The following is a 22849-nucleotide window of genomic DNA, read 5'->3' as shown; positions in this document are numbered from 1 at the left end:
TCCATAATTTTTTAAGCTTGATTATATTCGGACCTTTTATGATTTTTCACTGTAGAAGTGATTTTTCAACGTTTATTGAAGCATGTTTTACAAGAAAATATCATTTCAGTCTTTCTTCTTAAAGAAATGTGTTTAATTCAATGTGTTACTTGCTGTTTCTTTGTAATTATTTGTGAAATTTACTAGCAATTTCTTAATTTTTTGCAGGTTGAAAAATATTAAATGAATATGAGACAAAATCATTGCATACATAGTAAATTGAGATAGATAGATAGATAGATAGATAGATAGATAGATAGATAGATATACATATTCTTAAACTATGAAAAGAAAATATGTAAATTAAGATATTTCTAATTATTTTTTGTTCCTCTTACATAGTAGAAAGACACCAACAAAGCATGGCAAGCTCAAAAGCAAATTTTCACAAGAGGAAGTTTTTTTTTAAGGAAAGCAGATTTGCATGTGTGTGTGAACTCAAAATAGATCACAATGCAGTTACTTCTCATTTCAAACCTTATTTGAATCTCTGTGTTGTTTATATTCTCGGTGTTGTTTTTCAAGACTAAATTTTAATATTTAAACATTTGTGTTTATTTAATGGAATAATTAGCCTGCCTGCAGTCTTTAATGAGCTTCAGCCATGTGTTGGGTGTATGCATAGGCTTACCATTGATTGATCTGATTGATTGTGATTATGCAATTCAATGATCTAACAGCAAGTGTCAGTAAAGAGATCACATTGTGTAACTGTCTTGCATGTAACCCTTTACTTTCTGTATTAAACAGGCTAAGTCGATGTTTTGAATAGCAAGAAAAGATGTCATTCTGTGCAGTTACAAAAAATAAAGAATAGTTAGTATTTTATGAAGAAAATGTGAGTGGTGTCGCCTAATGCTTAATGCTTGGTTAAAGCCAGCGCTACTAATAAAAGTCTATTAAAAACATGGCGTCATCAAATCTGTTATTTCCTACATAAACATCATAATTGTATCAGAATCTAGTCTTTTCGCTGTTGGAGAGTTCGCCAGCTGGCCGCTGTGTGGCGCTGTTCCCGGATCAGACTCAGCAGTGGCATGGCAGCCAGGAAACAGACAGCCATTTTATAATAATCCGCAGCCAGTTTGTAATATTTGCGACTTTAACGGCCGTTTTCCATCGTTTAATGATGGGTCAGTGTGGAATTACGTCGTCTAAAACCGTTCTGGTGTTCCTGAACCTGATATTTTGGGTAAGTTAGAGGTGTTTGGGGCAGAATTTGGGAGTGCGTCAGTGTTGTCAGATGGACACAGTCAGGTGTCGAGCAGCTGCATTATTACACAAACTCCTTTAAATTACTAATACGGTTATAAAACCTGCTAAATACATTCATATTTTGCTATTTATTTAAAAACGGCTCGTTGCTCTGTATGGCAGTGTTTGTTTACATATATCTTAATAATTCTACATTAATCTTACACTGTCAATGTTTATTAAGGCTTTACAGTGATCAGTGTTATTTATATGTCCTTCAGCCTTGAATATGCGTGAGTGATCTGGGAAGTCACCCTCATTGTTTCCTTTAGCCCCAGAGCAGGTTAAGTTGTATCGTTATTGTTTGACATGTTAAACTATTCCTCCTTAAGCAATTCCTTTTGGAAGCAGTCCTGAAGGATAAGGATAATAAAGGCTAACAGCAGTTTTCTCAAACGATTCCATCATTACACGAAACAACAAACAGTTCAGAATGACTTCGCAAACATTGTACAAATGTTTGAGATTTTCTCCTTTTATTAGCCCTGTAATATTGTTTTAATACAGTACATTCTAGTTTATAATAGTGGTTGTTATAATAATAATAATAAAGGTTTGGTAAAGACTGTGTAGTATCCAGACAAATAAGAATATTAATGTATTTTCATTTTATTAAGTGGATCTTATGTAATTAAAATTTGATTTAATAAAATCCTAGCTAAAATCAATTAAATAGAATTGTTTTGATGTTATAGGTGTTGTGTTAAAAATAAATATCTATAAAAGTCAATATAGCCAATGCTTAGTTAAGGTATTTAGGTGAATTTAGACATCACAATGATATATTGTACAATATAAAATAAAATATTTAATATATAATTTAAAATGTACTTTGAGGATCTACAAGAGTAAAAAAAAAAAAGGATTTTAGTAGCAATATACTGTTATTTAAATATATATATATATATATATATATATATATATATATATATATATATATATATATATATATATATATTTATCCCTTGTTTTCAAATTTCAAACATTTAAATTTAAATATGCAACATTTCCACAGCCAATGTTAAAAACAAAATGGGGTTTGCACATTGGGTTCGACTGAAAATCTGGGGCATTGGTGGCAAAGTTTCACATTTAAGACCTAAACTGAGCTGCTGGATCTGTAGAAACACTACTCCACCTATCAGATGGATTTTCTTTGTCTGCGTTTGTTTGGTTAATCTGGGACTGAATGAAGTTTAAAGTCTCCACCTGACAGATAAAGGTAGTGTGACACCATCCTGTTCTTTTTTTAGGGATCAGGCTGCTTTATTAAATCTATGTTCATCACGTCAGAGCCTGAGAGCTGTGCTAAACTGATTCAAAGGGGGTTTTATGGTGCAGTTGTAAGTGGGGAAGACTAAAACCTTTTTAAAAACTATTTTTTCCCAAAATGGTGCACTTTACAGAGCACTTTATTCCTGTCTTGTTTGCTTATAAGATGATAATTATCCACATTTCTGTGTGTTGACCTTTAATTTTGGCTGATGGTTTTCTCGTTGGTCTGCATTCCATATCCTTAGTTATTCTTACATTTAAAAGTCAAAGTGACATGAAGTTGTGTTTGATTCCAAATACTTATCCTCAATTGCCTTTATCCAAAATTTCTAATTTGATTGTCGTTCTGTGAAGATGACTGCATTATATCAATCCAGTAACCGATTTATGATCACATCTAACTCTTGTCATAAAATCACATCATATCTGCTTTCATATAACTAACCCTCTCTGCAATCTCCTTATAGGCCGCTGCTGGCATTCTCTGCTATGTTGGAGCCTACGTGTTCATCACGTATGATGACTATGACCATTTCTTTGAGGATGTGTACACCCTGATCCCAGCCGTTGTCATTATCGCAGTCGGAGCGCTGTTGTTCATTATTGGACTCATTGGATGCTGCGCCACTATTCGAGAGAGCCGCTGTGGTCTTGCCACGGTTAGTGAACTGTTAAGTTTCCAACACTGCCTTATATTGTTTTCCTTAAACTAATACTTTTATCCACCAAAGATGCATTAAATTAATCAAAGTGACAGTAAAGACATTTAAAATGTTACAAAAGATTTCAAATGGAAAAAAAATGTGTGTGGTTTCCACAAGAATGTTAAGCAGCACAGCTGTTTTCAACATTGATAATAAACAAGTTGAAATGGAACCCATATTTCCTTGCATCCCTCTTTTGCAGTTTGTCATCATTCTTATGCTGGTGTTTGTGACTGAGGTGGTTGTGGTGGTTCTTGGCTATATTTACAGAGCAAAGGTGAGTAATGCATTGAAAGGAAGTCAATATTTATAGAAATAGTAGTGCCTGCATCTCTATTGTTTTATATGAAAGGTCTTCTCACTTTGAGCCCTTTCAGTTGTGTGCAAAGGTGAACAATGTAATACCTGCCTTGTATTGTTCTCTGCTGTTTTATAACAGTGCTGTATAGACTACAAAAATGTGTCTCCTCCTACATAAACAAAATGCTGTTTTTTTGTTTGTTTCTTTTGCGTGAGGCTGCTGTTCTGATAGCTATGAAGACTGTAAGTTTCGTTATCACTACATCAGTTCGCTACCCTTTTCAAAAGTGCTCCTCAGTCTCGACCTTAACATTTGTCTCACATATCAGTAAGCTATTACTCTGACATGAAGTCGATTTGAGAACTGTTCGACCTACAAGTAAAGCATACCGTTCAATGTACAGTAATATTAGTATCACTCAGCTCAAGTCAGGCCAAGTAGCGCTAAGCCATAGCTAGTGTCAGCCTGTAAAAACCTGTTTCAAGACGGAGAAACACCTCGCGTTTAGCCTGTCAGCTGCTTCAAAGATTCGAGAGCTGAAATGAAGATTTACAGTGGTTTATTTCCCCTGACTAAGTTCATGGAACATCTTAACAACAATCCTTGTTGATTGTAGACCGTAGTTGTCGCTCAAACGTCTTTTAATCATAAAAAGGTGTTTATCCTTGAATGGTGCACTGCAAAAAATGCTTTCCTATTTAGAGTTTTTGTCTTGTTTCTAGTCCAGATATATCAAAAATTTCTTAAATCAAGAAGCATTGTCTAGACAAGTAAAAATGGTCTTGTTTTCAGAAAAAAGTCAAAATTAAGTGTTTTTCCTTAAAACAAGAAAAATAATCCGCAAATGGGGTAAACAAAATAATCTTATTTCAAACCGAAAACAAGATTGACTTTTGACACTTTTTTTTTTTTTTAGTTTGTCACCTTTTTCACTCCTGACTTGCCAACACCTACTGTTAATTTTAGTTTCATTTTTAAAGTATCATTTAATTTTTAGCATTTTACACTTATATATTCAATTTTATTTAAAAAAACAATATTATTAAAGCATTTTGTAGTGTTTTATTATTGCATTTTAATTCCTTGTTTAAATATAAGAATCTGACTTAAAAGATAATTTATACATTTGATAAGGTTTTAAAGAAATTGTCCTTATAAATGGAAAAAAAGCCCTTTATCAATTTACGGGGGCAGATATTGACCCTTAATGGAATGCTAATTTGTGTCACTGGTGGATGTGTTTGTAGGTGGAAGACGAGGTCAATCATTCCATCCAGAAAGTGTATGATGAATACAACGGCACCAACACTGATGCTCCCAGCCGCGCTATTGACTATGTGCAGAGACAGGTAAGACTATTGAGATGTACAGAATGTTATTATATTGTTATAGCCCAACCCTAATAATAAAATCACCATAATGTCTTTGAAGCTCCATTGCTGTGGTATCACCAACTACTCAGACTGGAAGAACACGCGCTGGTTTAAGGAGGCTAGGAACAACAGCGTGCCACTGAGCTGCTGCAAACCCAACGTGAACAACTGCACTGGCTCCCTCTCCCGTCCCAGAGACCTCTACCCTGAGGTGAGAGACGTTTGAGAAATGTGCACTTGGAGCCGATGAAGCAAAGGAAGCCTGCATGTGATGTTAATGTATCTGTTGAATCATCTTAGGGATGTGAAGCCCTGGTTGTGAAGAAACTGAAAGAGATTATGATGTACGTCATCTGGGCTGCTCTGACGTTTGCTGCAATTCAGGTATGCTCTTCAGATTTTTTAACTTCTAGTGTTAGAGTGCCCCTGAATTTCTTCTTTTTTAAATTCATGTAGTGCAGTTTCAGTGTTATAAGTCATGAAAATGCATAAATCAAGGTTTCCCTAAGGGGGTTTGTGAGTTGATGGAAAGATGATTGCTGGTGCTGTGTGATAATTGTGATATAGCGTAGTGCTTTTATGAAAGCAAAGGCTGCGATTTAGTGAAATAACTGTATAGTCTGCTCTGCTGCACTGTTTCAGAGTGAAGCGTGGCACTGTTCACGAGAGCACCTCACGATCCAGTGTATTCAGTGTCTCAGTGCTTCTCGGTTTACAGTAAACTCAGCTGACTTAATCTTGGCATGCTGTGCACTATTTAACATGTATTTGGGAATGTAATGTGTGCCATATTTATTTACACATTTGCATAATTTACAATATTTTTGTGGACAGAAGTTTAAAGCATTTCATCAATATTCCACCTAAATAAAAGCTTGAGGGATTGAATGTTTAAAGGTGAAGAGTTTAAGATATAAATATTAGTATTGTAGCTTGTACTGTAAAATAAAATTATTCAAATGATCAAATATTCTTTTACATTATAATAGTAATTTAAAACGGTAATATTCTATGTATTCATTTTTGTAATTGCAGTTGAAATAATAATAATAATAATATATATTTTTTAGTTGTTGTTATTAGTATCTAATTAGATTTGGTTTCTAAAACGTTTCATTAAAAAAAAAAAAGAGATTAAATATTTGTTTACTTGCGTGTCATGGAAGCATTTTAACCAGCATCAGAGAACCATGAATATGTGAATGTGTTGTTAAATTATTGAAATATTAACTTAACTTCTCAGGGGGTACATCAAATAAATATTTGACTTTGGCTGGGGTTCGGCTGACAAGAAAGTTTGGGAACCCCTGGTTTAGACTATGAATCAACAGCGCAGAGCTTGTACAGCAGCTTCAGCATGTCTCTTTTGTCTGGACTGCAGCACTCAGGGCAGCGTCAGTATGTGCTTTTGTTGCCCTGTAGCTGCTGAATCACAGACTTTGACATTCATATTGTTCCAAATACCCTCTGGGGCATAAAGGCAAATAAGACTGCGTCTTGGCAAGCCCAACACATACCCGTGACTTACACATGGTTACTGACTCAGTCTGCATGAATTAACAAGCAAGAACCGGGGAAGTAGGTTAGGTTGTTCTTGGCAAACTTGCATGAATTACACCAGATGTCTTTCCTTTTAATTTTTTTTTTCATTGTCTGAATTTACGGATTCATTTGTCGGTGCCAGTGTGAAGAAGTTCACCTCACTCTTTTGTAGGCAATTTGAAATAACGGCTGTTGTATATGCCGGTAACGTGCATTTCCTGCCACAGTCCACTTTTAATCATCTGTTGAACATATTGAAATAGATTTTTTTTTTTTTTATACTTTTATGCTCACCAAGGCTGCATTTATTTGTTTAAATATACAATAAAACAGTGATATTGTTAAATCATTATTTAATAATATTTGATATAGATGTTTTCAGCTTTATAATACATTTTAAAATGTAATTTATTCCTGTGATGGCAAATCTGAATTTTAAGGAACCATTACTCCAGTCTTCAGTATCACATGATCCTTCAGAAATCCTTCCAGTTTGCTGATTTCATGCTCAAAAAACATTCCTTATTATTATCAATGTTGAAGACTGTTGTGATGCTTAATATTTTTGTGGAAACAGTTTTTTTCAGGATTCTTTGATTTAATAGAAAGTAAAAAAAATAATAAAAAAAACTTGCATTTATTTGAAATAGGATTTTTTTTTTTTTGTATAAACATCCATACTTTCAATTCTATGCATTCTTGCTCATTAAAAGCATTTTTTTTTTAACTTTTGAAAGGTAGTGTGTTTATGTAACTTTTCCAACCATCTTACTCTAATAATACAGCTACACTATTCAAGATAATCTTTAGCAAATCTCAATTCTTCATACTATTTATTGTAATGTTGTGAAATAGGGATGTTCATTTTAACTGGTTGACCGACCGATAAGAATTTTGACCTATTAATACAATCAGTTAAATAGTTTAAAGTCATTTATTTATATATTTTTCCAGTAATTTATCAAAATAGTTTAAAAGGTTTGCTGCATGGTTAAAATAAGCTACGTGTATAAAAAAAATGTTTTTTAGAGAAAAACAAAAAGTCGCATATTATTATTTCATTCAGAAATAGGCCGACGCGAATTACAAACATTATAATAAACACTGTAAACATAGCTAGGCTATTTTAGTTCCCCTCACTCCACAACAAATCCTTTCAATTAACAGTATGCTATTTAAAAAAGAACAAGAATTAAAAATGTAAGAAGCCATAGCTATATAAACGACAAACCAAAACTAATTCCTGAAACCAATGTTGGGTCTCTCGTTCGACAAAATCAAATGTTTGTATTCGCAATGTATTTGAATGCCAAAATATTATTCACCTTTTATGTAGGCCTATGCGTTCCAATATCCACGTAAAACAAAATGTTTTGCATAACTTCACGACGGTACAGTGATAACGCTTAACAGCACAGATTTTACTACATATTTAAACTTAGCAGTGTTTTTTTTTTCCCCATATGTTTGACTGATTGTTTTTTGTTATGATAATGAACAGGCTGCATTAAGGTAGAATGCTTTTTTTACCTTCTAACAGTGGAAATTACTCCTTTTTATTCATAAATCGGAATTGTAAAAGGTTTGCTTTTATTTGTCTACATGCACAAAAACAAATCTTTGTGCTTTTGTAAAATAAGCCTAAAAAAATAGGATGCTGCTTTCTGCAGTTTGGTTTCCTTTCGCGCAGCACAAAAATGAACCGTAACTCTGCATAGGCTACTTGTTGCACAGTTTTTCTTTCGTTTTCTTAAAATAAGTGAAAATATATTTCTTGTATAGGCCTATTTATTTGTTGTGATGTGAATCCTCATGTTCTGTTGTTTGCTGCTTTTTGCACATGTAAAATTAATCCCCGGAAAACAAATGTTAGTGTTTTTAACGGGTCACAGACACTTATTCTAATTTAATTCAGTTCTAATTTAAAATAATCTTGTCGGTTAAGTAAGGAATAATTGACGACGGGCCGTTGAATTATTAGAAAAATAATGCACACCCGAGGTGGTGATGCGGCCACGACGCGAAGCGGAGTGGCCGTTACACCTCGGGTGTGCATTATTTTTCTAATAATTCAACGGTCCGGAGTCAATTATTCCGCTTATACTACGGTTGCCACACCTCAAGACATCGATCAGATTATATATTTCAAGGGATTCGTCCGGTTTTTCTACTTAAATCGCTATTGTGAGTAGGATTATTTCTTCCGCATCTCATCCAACGACTCTTTTGCTAGTTCCAAAACGTCATTTTAAAGCTGGCAATGGAAGCTTGAGCCGTTGATAGCAGACTAATGCAGTTAATAATGAAGTTATTAGAAAGAGAGCGAGAGAGACAGAGACACAGAGAAAGAGAAACAGAGAGAGAGAGAGAGAGAGCTTGTATGAATTAGGCTACCTCTGTGTGTCCCTCAACAGTGTTCTGAAGCACCGTCTCTAAACTGTAAGTCTGCTTTAAGATGCAGCGCTGTTATTACCTCGCTAGTGAGAAATGTCATGTGTAGCCTTTAAGTTGCTACACTAGGCTAACTGATAAAATCGTCAGGGCAGCGCTGACAACGATGCGAAGTGATATGGAACTGTAATGCGGTCAAGAAAGCTGCCTGGAACTACGTTCGCCGTGCGTTTCCCTGAAAATAATTGCACACCTCAGAACGTTCGTCAGCCAATCAGATTCAAGCATTCAACGGCCCCGTAGTATAATGGTTAATAATCGGTTAACGCAATTTATCAGCAATTTATCATTATCAACCAGAATTGTAGGATGTATTCTCTTACCATGTACCAGTGTAGAAGTCAAACTTTATTTTTCCTCCAGATGCTGGGAATGCTGTGCGCTTGTGTGGTGCTGTGTCGCAGAAGCCGAGACCCTGCCTACGAGCTTCTCATCACCGGAGGGACGTATGCATGAAAAAACCTAGCAGACAGACTCTCTCTTTTCATGCACACACAAAAACACACACACTGGGCTCAGGGTTCTGTCGGTGTGAGGTGGCACACTGGATATGCCCTAATTTATCTCTCTTTCTACACACCTTACACAGGGTTTGTTCACACATTGCACTGGTGATGGGTGAAACAAAGCATACTATTTATTTATACAGTACACATCACTGAAAATGACTGCGTTTTAATTTAAACCTTTGTTTTTCTCTCAAAGGCGTCGAGCCAGACTGCAAAATGGCAGACAGACAGTTTTTAATCCCGTTGAGAAGACTTTAACACAATAAAAGTTAACATTTTCTCTTCCTTGTCTCTATTATATGGAGTGGAAGATGCAGATATTGTATTGAATACTATGTGGAATGTATGCTTCCCTCATTTGTCAGTTTGCACTATGTGTACGGTTTAGTTATATATTACAAATACCAAGAAGGTAAATGGTTGGGATGGGGAAATGCTTTGATGCTGAGAAGTACCGCTGTCTCAGATGTCACCCATCACCAGTCCGCTGCTCTGGGACAGTGGCAGTGTGAGACTGGTCTGGGTTGACCACACAAGATTGCTTGGCATTGTGGGTACAATCGTACAGCTACATGTTCAAAATGGGGTTCACATGTAAAGTGTAAAGAGGTTTGGGGGATGCTCTAGATGCACTACCTACCATTTACTGAACTCTTATCTTCTTTTCCTCCTTTTTCCATTGCTTACAGTGTGACCATTACTAGTCTAGTAATATATAGTTTAAAGTTAGTTTGGATAACATGTCAAATAGGGTCAACGGTGTATTATTTTAAAGGAATGTATATAGGGAGAAAAAAGGTGAAATAAGCTTGTAATTTCGATCTTAAAATAAATGTTTCATAAGTTCACACCTGTTGTTTCATTTCTTTGATGTGAATAAGTTTTTGGTTTGAATGCTGCATGGCTGCAAAATTAAAAATTATTATGCAGGTATTTGAAAGCAAGATTTTGATCCGGTAAGAGGTTTTTTTTTTTTTTTTTTAAGAAAAAGGTTTTAAAATAAAGCTGCATGTATTTAAAAAAAAAAAACTTGTAATATGTAAAAAAACAAAACAAACCATTTTTAAATGCAATTTAAAGTAACCGTTTCCTATTTTAATGTTTTATTTATAATTTATTATTGTATTGATAATAAACCATTTAGCAGTCATTAGTCCAGTCCAAGACACTATCTACCAAGGTTGAAAACCGTTGAGCTGCTTTATTTTTGGGGAAATCAAGATACATTTTTTTTAATAGAACTATGAACAAAGTTCAAAAAACATTTAAGTCTTTACTGTCACTTTCGATTAGTTGAATGCATCCATGCAAAATAAAAGTATTAATTTCTTTAAAAAAAAAAACGAACAAAAAACACCTTTTAAAAAAAGTCAGCTTAGACTTTATACACTAAAATGGCCATTTATCACAGCACACCTGGTAATGTAACATCTTGGAGCACAACTACATCATTCATGACTAAATGAGCAATTCCATAGTGCACAAGGCACTCAAAGATGCCTTGTCTGGGGTCTTTCTTCAGTCTGGCGGCCTAAACACTTGATAGCATAGAACAGGGTCAAAGTTCAGTCCTTTCCCAGGGAGGGGGATGTGTCCCATCTGCTTGCTGTGTTGGTCATGCTTGGTAACATATCACACATTATCTAGAGGGGGAAGTTAGAGCGCGGTGTTCTTGGATCCATTAATAACAGCACAATGCCAGCAAGCTCTAATGGCAGGTTATTAATAGTAGAAAGCTGAAATACAATTAATGAGCCTGTCCTGTGGGTTTCCCCTCCATCGTTATGCTTACTGTAACTGAGCAGGACCTGACCGTGCTGAAACACGATCTGTGCAAAAGAGCAATGTGAAACCTTTTAACCAGATACTTGATAAAGAATTAGCAGGGTGTTTGTTTACCGACTGATTTACAAACTGAAAAAAAATGCTTGTAAAGAAAGTGCTATGATTACCATACTACCAACTCGCAATTGCATATTAAAGGCATAGCTCACCCAAAAATGAAAATTGTCATCATTTACTCACCCTCTTTTCTGTATAAGTTTCTTATGTTGAACATAAAAAGATATTTTGAAGAATGCTGGTAATCAAACAGTTGATGGTCCCCGTTGACTTCCATAGTATTTCTTTCCCTACTATGGAAGTCAGTGGGGACCAACAACAGTTTGATTCTTCAACATATCTTTTATTTTACTTTTTGTTTTTTTTGTGTTCAACAAAAAAGAAACTTGTACAGGTTTGGACCGACATGAGGGTCAATGTAAATGATTTTTTTTGGGTGAGCTATTCTTTTAAATCTCAATTCTGAGTTTATATCTCACAGTGCTTGCTAGGTTTATAAAAACTTTAAACTGCGAATCAGCAATTGCAAAAAAACAAAAAAAAACAATTACAAAAAAAAAAACTATTGCAAGATGTAAACTCTGAAATACATAAAATACATTTTAAAATGTTTTAGAATAGAACATTTTTCTAATAGTTTTATTTTATAACAACTAGCATACTTAAGTTATTTTAAATTGTAATAATTTCACAATATTACAGTTTCTTTTTACTGTAACTTTGATCAAATAAATGCAACTTTGGTGAGCAAAAAAGACTATTTGGTGCACAACCGAATGCGACTGCTGTATTCACATCTGCCCAAAATATCCGCACCAAGGGGGGAAACGAACTCGAGTTCGATTCAATACACCCTTGCATTCAGTCAACGGCAACATGATGCAATGATCATTACAAAGCTTTTATTTTATGCAGTCCAAGTGATAAATGCAAAATGCTGAATCTAGAGCTCTAATATAGATATATTTAAAATTGTAGATGACCTCACTTTTGTCTCATTGATTAACTTTCCAAAAATTAAACAGAGCTGAAATTTTGAATTCTGTTTAAATATGTACACCAAAATCTGTGCATTGTTATCGTCTTCGCATGAACTAAATCAACAAGTCCGTAGTGGCTACTCATTGTTATACAATATGTTTTTCATTCACAATAAATAATTTTTATAATAAATATGAATCTCTATCTAGACAATAACGATAGTCACGTATAATTAGCAGTTTTTAATATACATATTAACTCGTTTCTATGTTCCATACAGATTTTCAGTATGGATGTGCTACTGCTTAAACGCATTTAGCAAACAGAAATCCTCCTCTGAGACACATTAAGAGGGAGAGCCCTTAATAACTCTGTTATTAGAGGGCGTTTAAGGATGGAAGCGCGCTAGACTCTTGGTTCATATCTTGGCCAAGTATGAGCCTGGCACCAGCCCAGTCTGGCCGTCCCTCTCCACCATCCACCAGCCGTCTCCTCCTTGTTCCACCACGAGCAGCACTTCCCCCTCAGAGATGGAGAGCTCATCAGCGCCCTGCACATACAACAGTCTCTCATCAGAGTGCATTAAACATTTCTGCAACATCCAAAGAAGGATATAAACAGTTTTCTGCACTTAGTCAAGAGCTACGGTAAAAACCAGATTGACATTTTTGAATAAACATGGACATGTTAATACCGACTTACACTTCAGTGGCAAATTTTCTTGAAAATATAAAGTTCTAAAGGGATAACTAAATTTGGCCTATTCTGAATGTGCATCTTTAAGGTTATCTATAGTGAAGGCATATACTTAGTATTCTCCTGTAAAGTCATTATAATCATTTCCATCTTTTTTTTTCTTTCATTTAATCAGTTTAATCTATTGTACCTGAGCCACATAGTCATACTGAGCCTGGTATGTGCCGCTTTGAGAGCCAACACTGTCTGAAATTGCTCGTGGAAATCCAGGAATGGAGGCATACACTCCATCTGAGATGTCAGCTGGAAAAAAAAATAGATCAATGATATTATATATACTGTATAATATATATTAAACTAAACTTTAAAAAGTGTAAATAAAAATGAGAAACGTTGCCCAGGAAATTAACTGAAATAAAATAAGTTAATGTAAAAAAATGACTTTACAAAAAGTAATTCTCAAGCATTTATTAATCTTAATTTTTTCCAATTCATTATTTAAAAACAAAAGTTGTATCTGTTAATACTGGACCTGAGCTGACATTAACGAACAATAAACAGTATTTTTATTAAGATTAATAAATACGGTAACAAATGAATTGCTTTGTTAATTTTAACATTATCTAAAGGGAGCTCATTGTAAAGAGTTGTAATGTAAACACACTACTAAAGCAAAAATGACAGAAAACAAAAAGCTAATTCATAATATTAATAAATACCATAACAGTATATAAATAATGCTAAAATAACACTAGCACTCAAATACATTGTTTTTTAAGTGGTTACACTAGGGAAGATATTTGGAGATATTGAAAAAAAAAAACCTACCCAAATACCATTTAATGAAGTTAAACAGTGAGCTGACGTGCCCTCTGGTGGTGGCAAAGAAAGATGTAGCCAAAAATTGTCCTTATGTTATTGTAATATGTACCTGATGGAGGTGCTGATGGCTGAACACATTCATTATTAGTCCTAGAGCCAACAGCACAGTTGCCTTGCAAGAGATTTGAAAACCTTTCAAAAAGAAAAAAAAAGCACATTAAAAGACATTTTACACATTTAATATGAAGTTAGAAATTCACAATTTCAATATCACAGCTCGGCCTGCATGTCTATTTGTGTGATATATCTGCTAACACCCTTAAGACCAATGAAGCAGTATTTCTGATAGAAAGCATGTTAACCAGCAGATGCTAAGCAGCAGTATCGCTTACATTTTCCATTGTTTTCTGTCTTGTCAGCATGGCAAATATACATGAACATACAGACCCAGCAGTGGAAAACACACCTCTTCATCACGCCTCCTCCAAAGCGTGCGATGCCATTGCTGTCCGTTGTTGGTTCTCTATCATAATAGTTTTCAAACACAATAGGCGCTAGAGACACAGACAGACAATTTAATTAAGCAAAGACACAACAGCACTTTTCTCAAACAATATCATCACCACGCGATATGGTTATTGAACTAGCCCACGTCATGATGCTGATTTGTGATTATTGACAAATAAAGTTTAATATAAAAACCCAATGGAAACAATATAGAAATGCACTGACCTGCACGAGTGGTTCCAGTGCTTTTGGTCTTTATGAAACTGTTGATGTCTTCTGTGATCTCACACATTTCTAGCACTTTCCTCACCTCCTCATAACACTGCATAAAAATGATCAGTAATTTGATAATATGCAGAGCACAAATTCCCCGTTTCCTTTCATAGTTAGAGACCACAAGTGAAAATGCTTCAAGCGAAGCTCACAGGAGCAATGACACAAGTTTGCTTACATTCATATAATTAATATAAAGAACAATACATCCCACTTATTTTGTCATTTTAAAGTCATTAAGAAAAAAAAATCAGATATCATCACAGTACATTAAAACAACTAATTTGTATTATAACTTTTCTAAAAATGCTGTTTAAATACGCAAATGATGCATTATTATAATGTACACCAATTTGCATAAATTTCCAGAACAGGTACAAACTTCTTGTTGACATGCTGTATTAGAGTTTTGTACAAATTATTCCTAAAATGCATTTTATTTATTCAAAATATTCAAATATTTAATTAAAAACCTTTAACTCTAATACAGCATGTCAACAAGAAGTTTGTACCTGTTCTGGAAATTTATGCAAATTGGTGTACATTATAATAATGCATCATTTGCGTATTTAAACAGCATTTTTAGAAAAGTTATAATACAAATGAAAAAAATCTAAACAATACAGATCAGTGTAATTTAAGCATCACTGATACTATCATAGTTAAATATTATAGTGTACTATTATAGTTTATTTGTATTTTGAGTTTTTATTTGATATTATGTTTTTTGGATTCATTTATTAAAAGTAGGTCATTATACTTAAATCGAATATGCGATATGGACTAGTATCTGTAAATATTAAGCCGCAAAAGTCGATTTAAATATGAATCCTGCATGTTCTGTGCGTCTCTGTATAAATGGAGCAGAACAGCACGCGTGACGCTCGCGGTCTGCCGTCTCAATGAGGACATAAATACATCAACAATATCTCCAAAACTGCTCTTGAGTCATTTCACAAGCATTTTACCATTTCATTTGAGTAAAACTAGCGTCATATCATATATCATATACACACAGAACTTTAAAGGTATTCACGGCAACCCGTCAAAATAAAAGTTCAGTTTAACTTAAAGACATTGTGCCAGAAATAGGCTATATTACTATTATTTAGTAGAATGGATGTAATACTACTACTGTTGAAAAAATAAAAAATAAATTTTTTTTTAATAAATAATCACAAAATATTTTAATTTTAATAGTAAATCCTCTTTATTTGCCAAAAATTTAAATGTTTAATTTTCATTAATTAAAATACAAATTAAATCAATGTTTTATGCCTTCATCTGATAACCAGTAAAATTTAAATACACAACACAGAAGTTCTGGGGGGCATTTCATAAGGCTACTGTAAGAATAAATAAAAATTGTTTTGTAGAATTTGGTAAGAATAAAACATAAGGTGAGAAACAAATAAAACATTTCATACGGCCTGAACATGTCATTTTTGTTACACTTTTAATGTAAGTGTTTTTGTTACACTTTTTTGTTACACTTTTAATAAGTTAATGTTAAATTGTATAAGTTTCATTATTTTAATTAATTAGATATGCTTTTTGATTAATAAAATTTTTTTGACCATTAAAAAGGAGTCCAGAAAAAATTTAAATGGAAAATAATTGAAAAAACAGAATTTAGAAAAAAATAAAACGGAATTTTGAAAAAAATAAAACGGATTTCACACGGCCCTACATTATTATATATGTCTATATAGTTTTTAGTCATTTTATTTTAGGTTTATTTTCAGTTATTTTCCATTAAGTTACACTAAATTAAAATAAGAAATGTTGCCTCGGCAACTAGCTGAAATAAAAGGATTTAATATTTTATTTTAAGTTGACGTTTATTTTATTTTGAATAATGGAAATGTTTTCTAATAGTATTCATTTTAATTTTAAATTCAGTTTTAGTTAAGATAACAGGGTTATCTTATAGCAAAATATATAAAACTGGAAAGTTTAACGTATAATATGTAAGTGCTACTCATTTCTGGCATTAGAATGGCATGAAAAAAAAACTAATTTTCAGCAAATATACAAATATATAAATTTATAAATGTATTTTGTAGATTGAAATCTAAAGACGCTGATAGATTACAGGTAACAAAATAAACACTTAAATATAAATGTTGGATGTTTTTTCCCACTATTCTGAAAGAAAGACGTTAAAAAAGCAAAATCTAAATGTAAAAACTGACCACTGCATGAAAAACAACGGTTCTACATATTTTCCACTGTATGTAATCTTAATGTTATTCACTGTAACTGTCATCAATGTGATTTATAAAAAGCTTCATAAAGTAATACTGACCTCATCATCTTTGACGCATTGCATGGAAAAGTGGTTACAATGAACCCAAACAGCATTTCTCAAAATGTTAATGCGATCATCTTCCTGCTGCTGGAAAACCTGAAGAAATTCACAGAATTCAGCTCAACATCATGCTATAAAAACATCTACATGCTCGTAATGTGAAGCCCATGAATTATTCAACTTATTATTATTAATGCTTATGCAGTGGACAGACATCAGTAGGATGGCACAGGCTGAGCTAACTCATAGGTATTGAGTGCAGTAAATGGTGATTTAACCAAGTCTTTGTCAATCTGTTAGTGACAATTAGAATGATCAGAATTGATTTTATTCATATACTTAAATAATAAGCCAAAAACAGTCTCTTTTGGAGGTGAGTTTAGTGTCTGTGGTTTGTGGTACATATGGGTAAAACAGAGAAAAAGGGAAGTTCGTTTTTAGTGTGTTTCTATGTGGTTCACAGCCTCAGCAGAGAGATAAAGCTATTTGCGAAGGCCAGCAAATAGATAGGCAAGTGTTTTTTTCTATACCTCACATGTGCACTCGTGCGTGGTCTCCCATTCCTGATGAATCTTATCCAGCTGCTCTATGTTTGACATGTGCTGTTTCTCTGTGAATCGGGAACAAGCATCAGCCTTGTAGCACCTGCAGCATTTCAAATCATTTTTGGAACTATTTGAATTGTTCATGTTAAACATTACTTGCATTTTTTTTTTGGGGTTCGGATGTACTGATGGCTAATTTTTGCACTGCAACCAGATGCTGCTATGTGTGAAAACAAAGCATATTTTTATTCTCACCTGCATCTGTTGCAGCGTCCCTGCACTGCTTTGCTTTGTTTTGTGTCTGTTATGGCATAGAGCATAAAATAGATTTCATGTCATTCAGATAGTATCATCATTTTATTTTTACACAGAGATTGGTAGGTCTCTTAGTAAAATCAGTTGTCTTTAGCCATCTTTGTTGCATTACATGCTAAATGTGACAGTTCAAATACAGAAAAAAAGGACTTTTTAAGTAAAAGAGTAAAAGTAGTAAAAAAAAAAAAAAAAAAAAAACTTTAATTTTTTTTCCCAAAGTCTGCATGTCTGCAAAAGAAATCTTAGAGATATCTAATATCCTTTTAGAGTTTGGTTATCATCAAACTTTTCTTTTGATATCTTCATTTTTATGTCCCTATATGGTTCAATTCCTGAGCTGACGCCTAACGTCATTTCTACTCCCCATAATTTGGCTCTGAATCTCAGGTGAGAATTGTCATTTTGACCACCCTCTACAAACCAGTGGATTTAAATATTCACCCATGATATTTCATATCTTGGCTTTCTTCAAACTTAAATCAATAGTTTTAGCCAAGCGTGTCTGGTTGAGTTAACAAAGAATGAACCCAGTTTAATTCAAAAAAAGAAATGGCATCAAACAATATCCCTAGCATTTTTACCTAAATTTATTTCAAATGTAAAACAATTAATAACTTAAGTAGAATCATACTACTGTTCAAACGTTTGGGGTCAGTATGATTTTTAAAATATTTTTGAAAGATGTCTCTTCAAGGCTGCATTCATTTGATCAAAAATATAGTAAAGACAGTAAAATTTTATTTAAATTTTAAGTAACTGTTTTCCTTTCTTATATTTACAGTTTATTTCTGTGATGGCAAAGCTACATTTTCAGCAGTCATTACTCTTCAGTGTCAAATGATCCTTCAGAAATGATTCTTGTATGCTGATTTCTTGTTATTATAAAGTTTAAAAACAGTTCTGCTGCTTATTATTTTTGTGGAAATTTTTTTTCTTTTGCCTTTATGGTCACATTTGATCAATTTAATGCATCCTTGCTGAATAAAAGTATTTATTTCTGCAAGCCAATCAATCAATAAACTTGCTTACCCCAAACTTGAACGCTAGTATATGTTGTAATATTTGACAACCACACAAATTCTGCTCATAATAACCCACAATTTACCTTTTCAGATTGTTTGGGGGTGACAGTGGAGGTACTGTTGAGCTTCTCAGCAGCCAGTTCAGCTTCATCAGCCTCTTTACACCTCTGTTCATACGTCCTTTTAGACTGAGAGAAGCAGGAAGATTTATTAGAACAGGGTTATCACTGCTCACCTAGACTTGAATGAAGGCCAAGTTTACCACAAATGACTAAATGCATTTAAATTAACATGCAGGAAACTTCCCCTTATCTTTACACTTGATTCTAACCTCAGTCTACACTCTCTTACCTCATGAAAATCACAGAAAAAGTGAGATTAGACTTGCGTAATATACCTGAAAATTGTTTATTTTTGACCCAACTGGTTTCACTCACTCAAAAACGCACATATTCAATCAGCCTGCTCCAAATCAATGCATTAATAAATGAATGAATACATTAATTTAAATGTAAATATACATCCATCCATTACAAAGCAACAGAAGAACAAGACATACAGCAAGCTGATGGAAAACAAAACTTCACTACAGTATGTTATTCATCCAGCTGGTCTCCTTCTACAGTTCTTCATTTTTTTAATCATTTTTATGTGATCAGATATGAAATACATTTTCCAGTACTGCTAATTAGAAGATTGCAGCATTCGGTTGACTTTGTCAGTAAGACAGAATTAAACATACAAATTTATTTATACATACATTTTGCTGGGGTTTTATTTATTTAAAAATTTGTTCAACTTTGCTTTCGAAAAACAAACTCTAAAAAAACATGGGTGGTGAAAATTAAACCTCATTTTTGTTTGTGAAAAATTAAATATGCTGTCTACCCTAAGTCTGTTTAAAACATAATATAAAAAATTAACTTCACCATAGTTTTTTTTACATTTACATAATTTTTTCTAAAATATATTTCACTACAGGGATAGTCCCATTGCCCTAGTGTGCTTATAAACAATGGTGGTAGATCATAAAGCATACCTTCTGAGGTTTGCACTAACCTCCTGTCATTCAGTAATCATAACCTTCATCTTACCTCAAGTCACACAAACACCTTTACAGTTCCTGGTCTGAATGGATCAGATTCCCTTTCACTCTTTTGTTTATCAAAACAGAATGCTATACGATAATACTAACTTCATCCTTTAATGTCAACTCGCCTCAGGAGTCCTAATGTGTGCCTTTGCTTTCTGAATTTGTTTCGATGTACCAAGAAAAACAGAAACATGTTTTCTTGACAATACATCAGTCATCAGGAAATTGTGAATATATGAGGAAGAGAGAAAACCTAACATTGAGAAACAGAGGCTGTCAGTGGGAGCCAACAAAAGTGTGCGGACGAGAAGGAAATATACTTCTAGAAGAGAAGTGAGACTTCCTGAGATGACAGTTACAACATTTTAAAGTCCCATCCCCCTCTCTGCCCTGCACACTTAGCTGCGCAGAGGTTAGCGTATGCACTGATGATTTAAATCACTCTCTTTTCACCCTTCCTCTTCCTGATATTATGCTTTCAGTTAGGCAAATACAGGGTGAACAGAGTAGCCTACAAAACTGAATTGAATAATATGTTCAAGTAAATTAGACTTACCTCCATGGTTTTCTTATATAATGACACTTTGGTCTTCTGAACCTTTTCCATGACCCCTTCAAACTGTAAAAAGTAAACATTTTTCAAGTCTCATGCTTGCACCTTTTTTATTAAAGCAATGGTACACTAGTGTCAATGGGGCAGTACAAAAGCTAAAAGGTACTAATATACCATTTAGGGGTAAAAAAAGCTACAAAGATGTGCCTTTTAGCTTTTGTGCTGCCCCAGCTTTTTTCTAAGAGTGTGTAAAGAAACATCTTGGTTTGAACAAGTACAGCACTCCGTTTTTATTCGCCCAATCTCAAACGGAGTAAACTGTGAGCAAGTGGTTTGCGGTTCTGCAAATGCAGATTAATTAAAGCATCACATGGCATTTAACCTTTTTTCGCTGCTCCTTTTGTCGTTCTCTGAACTGCTCCATTCGTTTGGCCTCTTCTCGTAACATCCCAGAGAGCTGAATGTGCAAATTTCCGATGTTCTCCATTTCTAGATGAGAAAACAGCATGTTTATTAGTGATCTTGAAGGTATGGGTTCAGTTAGCGGATGTAGCTGATACTGTTTATTCCTTACTTTTTTTACATATATATTTCTTATTCCATGTGTCACTTGGCGAATATATATTTAAGTGTTACTTACGGGCTTTTAGCTGGTCAAATGATGCCTTCAAAGTGCTACAATACCAAAGCAATAAAAAAAAAAAGATAAAATTGATAGACTTGTGCTCATAAACCTAAAATTTTAATCCAGAAACCAATTTATACTTAAATAAATATATTAATTAATATTTTCTTACCCAATTTCACTTTGCCCTCCTGTCTTGCGTGCAATAGTAATCAATTCCTTGCCGTACCGTTCCTCTGCCATCGCTCTATGAGTAGAAAACGGCATTGTTATCTTATCCAATACAGCTCAATACTTTTTAACCAATGTTTAACAGTGTGTATTGTAGAAATAAATATAAATACGCAATTTTCAGTTGTTACCTCATTCTTAAGAGCTCCTCCATATCTTTGCAAGCTCGTCGCCCATCACATAGCCTCTGGATAAGAGTCTCATATCCGGTGTTACTGGTGAATTCTGGGCCCTGGAAACATGAGGATTAGATTATATTTCTCCAGTAACGGGATTGTTTATTATAACATGGTTAGGTTAAAAAAGAAAAAAAGAGATTCCATTTCGATATATATCTCTTTGTAGTATTTCTACTGTCCGTCTCAGTTTTAATCCTGAATCCATGGGAAGTTTCTTTCTGCAGCACTGTAGTCATAAAAATGAGGCTTTATATGAAAAAGTTGGTATCTACGCAAAATTAATGTGATACCAGACTGTCTGAGGTGGTTAAACAGTTTAATCATTTACTGTGCTTATTGACATGGAATGCTGTGGAATATTAACACATATTAATGTTATATTAATAATATTAACATGGAATGCTCCCTTCGTTTATCTTAACAATGTTACATTTGCAACAGAAAGAAAGCAATAGTACTATTTTTACACAACTATAGAATATATTTTACATGCACCTTCAACACTGAACAGCACTAGCATGGTTTGACAGGCAAATCAACCCAGAAGCTGCTTTGTAGATAGATGCTCTGACAATACAAGATCAAAGCTAAAAAGAAGGTAGAGCGGGCACATAGTCAAACGCTCAACAGGAAGCCCACAGATCATCTCCATGACACGATATGAGGATGTCTAAATATAAACACTCAACCCTCAAATGTAGAGAAGTTATTTTTTATTAAAAAGACCATGGCAAAAATCCTATTCCTAAAAATCTTACATCAGAATCTTAAAAAAAATCTTTCTTAGTTTGCAATGCCCTCAAGAAACCGTAATTTCTGATACAAATGAACGAGAATGGCAGTGCACAAAAATACTAAGATTTGATAAGTGGTCCAAGGGTATTGTGATGCTGGTGAATTATTGGAAGTTAAAGACACATTAATAATCTACACTGTCATATGATGTCACCATATGCAGGATTGTTAACCTAAGGCATGTCAGCCCTAACAGACAACAACGTTTAACTGAATCTGTCAAAATAGCTCAACTTGTGTACTTACCCAAAAAGAATCTTTGAATTGTAACGGTGTCATTTCAAAGGCTGTTTTTAGAAATGTTGCAAGCACACAGAAGGAAAAAAAAAACGGAATTAAGAAAAATGAAAGAAAGAACAGACAATACCATACGCAGGAAACCACTGTTCACAGTACGCCCGTGGTGCTCAGGTTTGACTCAGATAAGGAAGCTCTCTCCTATATGTCATTGACCAGAGAGCGTGGCCGACAGACAATACGCATGCATTCAGCAGCCATTTGAATACTAAATAGGATGGAACACCTAAAACAGTGGGCTTCTGGAAAATATAAATAGTCAGTCTTTAGGTGTCAAAGAGATTTTGAGCAAGAAAAGCCATCGAAATCTAAGC

The 22849-nt window shown here is 34.0% G+C and overlaps 2 protein-coding genes across 3 annotated transcripts; one reads left to right on the top strand and one right to left on the bottom strand.

The window, feature by feature from the left end:
* Nucleotides 1-1053: 1053 nt before the first annotated feature.
* LOC306888105 (tetraspanin-3) lies at nucleotides 1054-10781 on the top strand. 2 transcript variants are annotated; one of them, XR_013785718.1, is made up of 8 exons: nucleotides 1072-1231; nucleotides 3036-3227; nucleotides 3475-3549; nucleotides 4821-4922; nucleotides 5005-5157; nucleotides 5247-5330; nucleotides 9303-9550; nucleotides 9932-10296. XR_013785718.1 is itself a non-coding variant. In XM_079446250.1 (7 exons), exons 1-7 carry the CDS (start codon nucleotides 1166-1168, stop codon nucleotides 9393-9395), a joined length of 765 nt encoding a protein of 254 aa, XP_079302376.1. In that variant the 5' UTR covers nucleotides 1054-1165; the 3' UTR covers nucleotides 9396-10781. The 2 variants fall into 2 exon arrangements, 1 of the variants encoding a protein (XP_079302376.1); XM_079446250.1 differs by having other exon boundaries at nucleotides 1054-1231; nucleotides 9303-10781.
* On the bottom strand, nucleotides 10625-22658 carry LOC306888103 (proline-serine-threonine phosphatase-interacting protein 1-like). The gene is made up of 15 exons (XM_079446248.1): nucleotides 22485-22658; nucleotides 21396-21496; nucleotides 21206-21280; nucleotides 21049-21083; nucleotides 20791-20897; nucleotides 20412-20474; nucleotides 18846-18950; nucleotides 17681-17726; nucleotides 17411-17490; nucleotides 16878-16976; nucleotides 14522-14618; nucleotides 14256-14343; nucleotides 13899-13981; nucleotides 13158-13270; nucleotides 10625-12821 (listed from the first exon to the last, which is right to left on the bottom strand). Exons 1-15 carry the CDS (start codon nucleotides 22515-22517, stop codon nucleotides 12690-12692), a joined length of 1257 nt encoding a protein of 418 aa, XP_079302374.1. The 5' UTR covers nucleotides 22518-22658; the 3' UTR covers nucleotides 10625-12689.
* Between the last annotated feature and the right edge of the window lie 191 nt (nucleotides 22659-22849).

The sequence above is a fragment of the Barbus barbus genome (genome assembly GCF_936440315.1).
Source record: "Barbus barbus genome assembly, chromosome: 22".
Lineage (NCBI taxonomy): Eukaryota > Metazoa > Chordata > Actinopteri > Cypriniformes > Cyprinidae > Barbus > Barbus barbus.
The sequence above is the reverse complement of the archived record's forward strand: the minus strand, read 5'-3'. Positions and strand labels throughout refer to the sequence as shown.

Coding starts and splice junctions, on each gene's coding strand:
- LOC306888103 (XM_079446248.1), bottom strand. CDS start 22,517: ATGACACCGTTACAATTCAAAGATTCTTTTTGG. Junction 17,491..17,680: donor GGACGCTGCAACAGATGCAG/GTGAGAATAAAA, acceptor CCCGATTCACAG/AGAAACAGCACATGTCAAAC. Junction 16,977..17,410: donor CGCACGAGTGCACATGTGAG/GTATAGAAAAAA, acceptor GAATTTCTTCAG/GTTTTCCAGCAGCAGGAAGA.
- LOC306888105 (XM_079446250.1), top strand. CDS start 1,166: ATGATGGGTCAGTGTGGAATTACGTCGTCTAAAACCGTTCTGGTGTTC. Junction 3,550..4,820: donor GCTATATTTACAGAGCAAAG/GTGAGTAATGCA, acceptor ATGTGTTTGTAG/GTGGAAGACGAGGTCAATCA. Junction 5,331..9,302: donor TGACGTTTGCTGCAATTCAG/GTATGCTCTTCA, acceptor TTTTTCCTCCAG/ATGCTGGGAATGCTGTGCGC.